The sequence below is a fragment of the Berghia stephanieae genome, chromosome 2, assembly GCF_034508935.2.
Source record: "Berghia stephanieae isolate SIO BIC M18660-M18661 chromosome 2, UCSD_Bste_1.3, whole genome shotgun sequence".
Lineage (NCBI taxonomy): Eukaryota > Metazoa > Mollusca > Gastropoda > Nudibranchia > Aeolidiidae > Berghia > Berghia stephanieae.
Window position 1 is genome coordinate 55,125,507 of NC_088361.1, and position 5,483 is coordinate 55,130,989.

Consider the following 5,483-nt stretch of genomic DNA (forward strand, 5'->3'; position numbering starts at 1 on the left):
CTTCTTTGATTGGTACGTTGTATACGGAAGGTGGATGTTATGAGTGTTTTACTTAAACGTATAGCATCTATTCCAACCCGTTGATATACATATTTAGAGGATTTAAACCAAATGTAATACTGTGATCATAAAATTATCGCTAACCCTCGTAATAGCATAAAATGAAAATGCATTCAATTGTTGGAAGCAGCTTTGGTTTAATTGTTATAATGATGAAAAAATACACCTGTAGCAACGAAAAAAAACCCAACAATTTTTGTTATTAAACCCATAAAATTTTGTCGATTTTGATAAGGTTTAATGGCTCTCGGGCTAACGATAACGAGTCCGTGTTAAATATGCTTAACCTTTAGGAAATTACTTGATCCATCGCATTCGTATATTATTGACTTGATTGATTTCCAACTCTACACCTGGAGAATAGGAATGTTAACATATTATTATATTATCCAGGCTGTCATGTCGCATGCAGCGGGAATAACCTCCCTCTGGGATAAAAAAAAAGTATAATAAAACCCAACAATTTCCTAAGCAAAGCTTTACTACACGTTTCTCTCGATCTTACTCTTTTTCTTATTACCCTGTGCCTACGTTAGTGCTATACACTGGGATGTAAGTAATGTCTGGTATTATGTTAGGATATCCGTGAAGAGAACAGAGTTAAACGTGCTATTATGATCAAAAGTTAGAAATTAATTACATGTATTCTCGTCAATGAACCCATACGGTTGGTTACATTAACTCGAGAAGGGGACTAATCAAGATTATTAGTCAGACTTATTTTGAATTTTGAAAAACATAACTGCTTCACCAACCGATGCTTTGAGGGGCAAAAACATTTTTTATGGAATACTTTGTCATTAATTGTTCTGCTTTTTTTCCTCCTCAGGGACCGAAAAGGATACGAATGTCGGGGATGGGAAGAGATCTAGCCAACGCAGTAACCAAGAAGGAGATGAAAATAATTCCAGGACAAGCTACCAGCTTTCCACAGCAACAATATCCTCTTGTTTCATACTTTCATTGTTGACCACAGGACACTATAAGTTGATAGTCAACCATCTGAAATGGATCCCTGTGTGATAAGAACAGCAATTGTAAAAAAAACAAAAAAACAAACAAACAAAGAAAAACAAACAAACAACCAAACAAACAAACAAATATCAATAAAGGTTACAATGTACCGTGAGAGAGACAAAAGTTAAAACTAATCAGCTCTCATAATGAAATGGAAAAAGAAATGTAGCATCTCCAAATTCTTAATGGATCATTTTTTTCAGATTTATTATGAATTTCTCCAGATGATTCCTGTTTCAAATCATGAGTTGTTCAATTTCGGCGATTTGGATGTTACAGTAACACGACTGTTAATATCATTAGATATTATGCCAGCAAGGAACAACATGCAATTGTCAAAACTACATTCTGTTTCTTAGTGGTTAACATATAAGTTTCATTCCTACTATTGTCGTTTAGCATTAAAACAAAAACTATGTGAACTTAGACACTGGATGTTGATATCACCAATCGCCCCATAGGCTTCTCTACGCACGAGGATTTTGCCTTTTTTGCTACTGAGAAGAGTTTATTTGGAAAAGAAAATCCCCTGGTGCACTATATACCCTTGCTGTGATCCATTATTCAGCTTTCTAAAATAACACTTAAAACATAACAGGGCATGTGAAAATAGTGTAGCCAAATTGTATCGACAAGTCCAGGAAGCGTAAAATGGCCAAACAAAGCGGAAGTCACAAGGGGACATAATTTATATAGTTCCGGTTTCAGAAGATGAAAAGCATTGACGCAACAGCCGTGAGAATGGGGAGAATGATGCGAGGATTAATTGTCAAGTGTATTCTGGTGGCGTGAGTAACAAGACTTGCAAGATGAAAGTGGGGATTATCTGGTACAGTGGTGTGAGTCTTGTCCGTTAATGTATTCATGCTGCTCTTAACAAACATAACGGATACATAAAGTGAAAATGAAATAAGGGTTTTTTGATGGAGTAAGAAGTAATTATAAATAATATTTTGATAATAATACTCTATGTTGAAAAAATATTTGAGGAGAAAAAATTGCAAGTAAGTCTTTGCAGAAGGAGCAGAATAAATTTTAATTAAATCAAGGGAAATTAAAGAATGAGTACGCTGAAAACAATCCGAATGGATTGGATAAGACAACTATTCCTTAAAACCAATGCGGATGAAAATGTCAGTCTACGTTTGATGGTGGTGAAAAAGCTATGGCGTTACATTTAATAGATCGTTTTAAAAAGTGATTAATATATGATAATCAATATTCAGAGACCTTTAACTGAAAGTGCTTCTGATAATATTTTTACCAATTTAATACTTCATCGTTTTCTTTATTTTATAACAATGGGTATACCATTTACTATAACAACTTTTTTTTTACCAAGTATGATGTTAAATTTATTGTTACCTACGTATTTATGTCATGCGATGTTTAGAGCGACGGGTTTGCAATCTTACATGCAGTTATTTCAATGATTGTAAAACTGATGTTGCTAAGGCACTCATTTTGTTGTATTTAATATAATTTTTAAAATTTTTAACATTTGCGCAAACCTGCTCTAATTACGATTTGCTCCAAGATAATTTTTGTTTCATTGAGAACAACGATCGACAACCCACTTTTTCTTTTTGTTCTGGTGATCGTCGCCTCGTATAGTTACATAGTTTAGAAATAATGTAAGGCTATAAGTTAACGAAGGCTTTACAAGACGTCCTTAGCGTTAAGTAACAATGCCATCCAGGCCGAAACATACAACCTATCAAGTGCCAATATGTTTGTCTTTAATTGGTATAAGGCTGATGTACTCCATTTATGCTGCATATTATGAGAAAATATAAGCAAAGAGATCGATTATAGTCCATCCTGTGCGGGATTCGAACGTTTGATCTATAAAATGCGAGTTGAGTCCCGTGCCATTTAGCCGAATAGCTACACATATCTACATTGGAAGCTCTTATCGACTTCTTGGCATTTTATATTTATGACTCTGTGTTGGGCTCTAAGAACTTGAGGTTATGCTTGGCTCATATGAATAAAACATTCTTAACATGAGTTTTCAAAAATCTTTTGATGTCTAATATATTTTGTGATAATGTGTTTTAAAAAAAAATACAGTAATGTATAAATGTCGATAGCTAAGTGTACTGAAATGTTGCCCTAATGCGTGCTAAATCTATTAGTTCTCCATCTAGCATGCCTTTCTAATTTGATTGATTACTCTGACACAAAAGTGATTTACAAAACGGGTGCGTTCAATTATAAATATCCAAACTTGTCTCATTACACAAACATTACTCACTGAACAGACTATCCTTCATTTAGGTATTCTGGATAGTCCCTTGTGAATGACACACCGATTCAAACTTCCTTCTAGAGAACGGACTCCTCCCCCTGCTGCTCTCGTATAATCACCATATGTATGGAAAACAATCACTGGTTTTCATATTCTTTGAGGTCTAAATTGATGAACTGCTAATTTTAAATGCTCAGAGCCGTTACTGAGTTGTAACAAACATCTTCCACATACCCAAAGCTGTGGTAGCTTTCTTCTGCTGTCTTCTCCAAAACACTGCAACATCTTTGTAAAAGATTTGGTTCACAGATTGGCCTTGAGATGCATATTGTCGATATACGATTCCACTGCATTAAAAAATAAATAAATAAAAACCTCAACAACAAAAAACAATAAGTATAGATTTGTAACTTACTCTTTACGTGACGCGACGATCGTGCTGACCTCCACTGTGACGACTGGATTTTGTTTCCAGGTTGTATTAGTCCATTCATCTGTTATTTTTGTCTCTACAAACAAGTTGTTATTTTTACTGACGTTCAATACGATTTTGCAAATGTTTATCCGTTACTGATATTGCTCAGCTGAGAGAAGCCGATGCTCAAACTTGAGGAAACCTTAATTCCCAGTGCATCGGTTATACAGCGTTAACAAGTTCCTACAGAAATCCCAACAACGTTGGAATTATCAACAACACTTTGACCACTATCATTGTGAACGACGTCGTTAACCGATTGATAGTTTCTCTTGTTGCTGACGGTGTGGTCGACCGGAACACGATACCTCCCGGCAAGACGTTTGGCTTGCTTTGAACTTTGATTCCCATTCAAAAGTATATGGCCTCCCCATGGCATCGTCTCCAAAGGCCGTCTGAAGAATTTCATAACGTTTTAACGGGTTGCTTACCAAATATGGTTCCAAAGTCGTGACGTCACGTCGTCTTAACACACCCGAAGAAATAAAATAAATTCTGACTTGGAAATCAGTAAAACCAAGCCACGTTCTCCGATGTAGGGAATCAAATGCGAAATACGGAAACATTTTAGAAAAAAAAAAAAGAATTTGGCCAATGTAATTTTATTAAGAGCAACTCTTCTCGTAATAAAGATTGTCTCTGTTGAGTGTGGAACGGGAAAGGCCATTGCTAGTTAGGTATGACGTTGCACTGTTTGTTCCTATTTGTAACAAAATATTATCAAGCTAAAAGTTTGGTATAGCAATCTTCAAAAACTCAAACGAATCGGATAATAGCCATCATAAAACCTGACATTTTGAGCGAAGCGAATGAAATTTTCCAACATGTGCATAAATTAATCAGTTATTCACAATGAAGAGTTCATCGATGGTGTTATATCAAAGCGTGTATGGTGGGACAAGACTTATTCAGCACATCTCTTATAATATTATGTATTTGGTTATTTGTTCTATATCGGATACGATCCGATTTTCAGTTTGATATAACTATTGGTAGGATACAAATATCTTCATTCAGATACGTTTAGTTTTGAATCTGAATTATTGCTCTTAAACAAGTGCTTGCATCATGACGAGGAAATTAATAAACTATTTTGCATGAAGATTTTGTTTACTATTCGTAGTTTTTCTTATTATTCTCACAAAAAGATTAAATCAACAAAATTGAAGTTTTGAAAACATCAAAACAAGAAAATGCACAAAGTCATGCTTTGTTTAATCTCTGTATAAGCGGAGCTCTTACCTTTCGTCTTTTGAATATTTTTGAAAAATTAAATGCAAACAACATATGAACATTAAAAGGTAAGTGAGTGACAAAAAAAAAAAGAAATATTTATAATCAACAAGATCAGAAAATCAACAGATTTTATCTCTTTAGATTCCACACACAATTAAGTATAAATATATATTTTTTTTGTATTTGCTATTGTTATGTAGTTATTAAAATGTTTTCATATGTGATCTGGCGATTTTATTAGATTCGAGAAATAAAAATGATTACATGAAAGCAATCATCATCATCATCATCATCATCATCATCATCATCATCATCATCATCATCATCATCATCATCATCATCATCATCATCATCATCGTCGTCGTCATCATCATCATCATCATCATCATTATGTACATTATCATCATTATCATCATAAGATCATCATCATCATCGTCATCATTA

At 34.2% G+C, this 5,483-nt stretch overlaps 1 protein-coding gene across 16 annotated transcripts in view; it reads left to right on the top strand.

Moving 5' to 3' along the window:
- Positions 1-5,132, top strand: part of LOC144965175 (zwei Ig domain protein zig-8-like) — a 254,589-nt gene extending 249,457 nt beyond the window's left edge. For all 16 annotated transcript variants that reach the window (XM_078900225.1, XM_078900230.1, XM_078900236.1 and 13 more), the window contains one exon: positions 890-5,132. In XM_078900225.1, coding sequence (XP_078756351.1) covers positions 890-1,083 — 194 coding nt within the window. In that variant the 3' untranslated portion in view covers positions 1,084-5,132. The remainder of the gene's footprint in view (positions 1-889) is intronic.
- Positions 5,133-5,483: the final 351 nt, after the last annotated feature.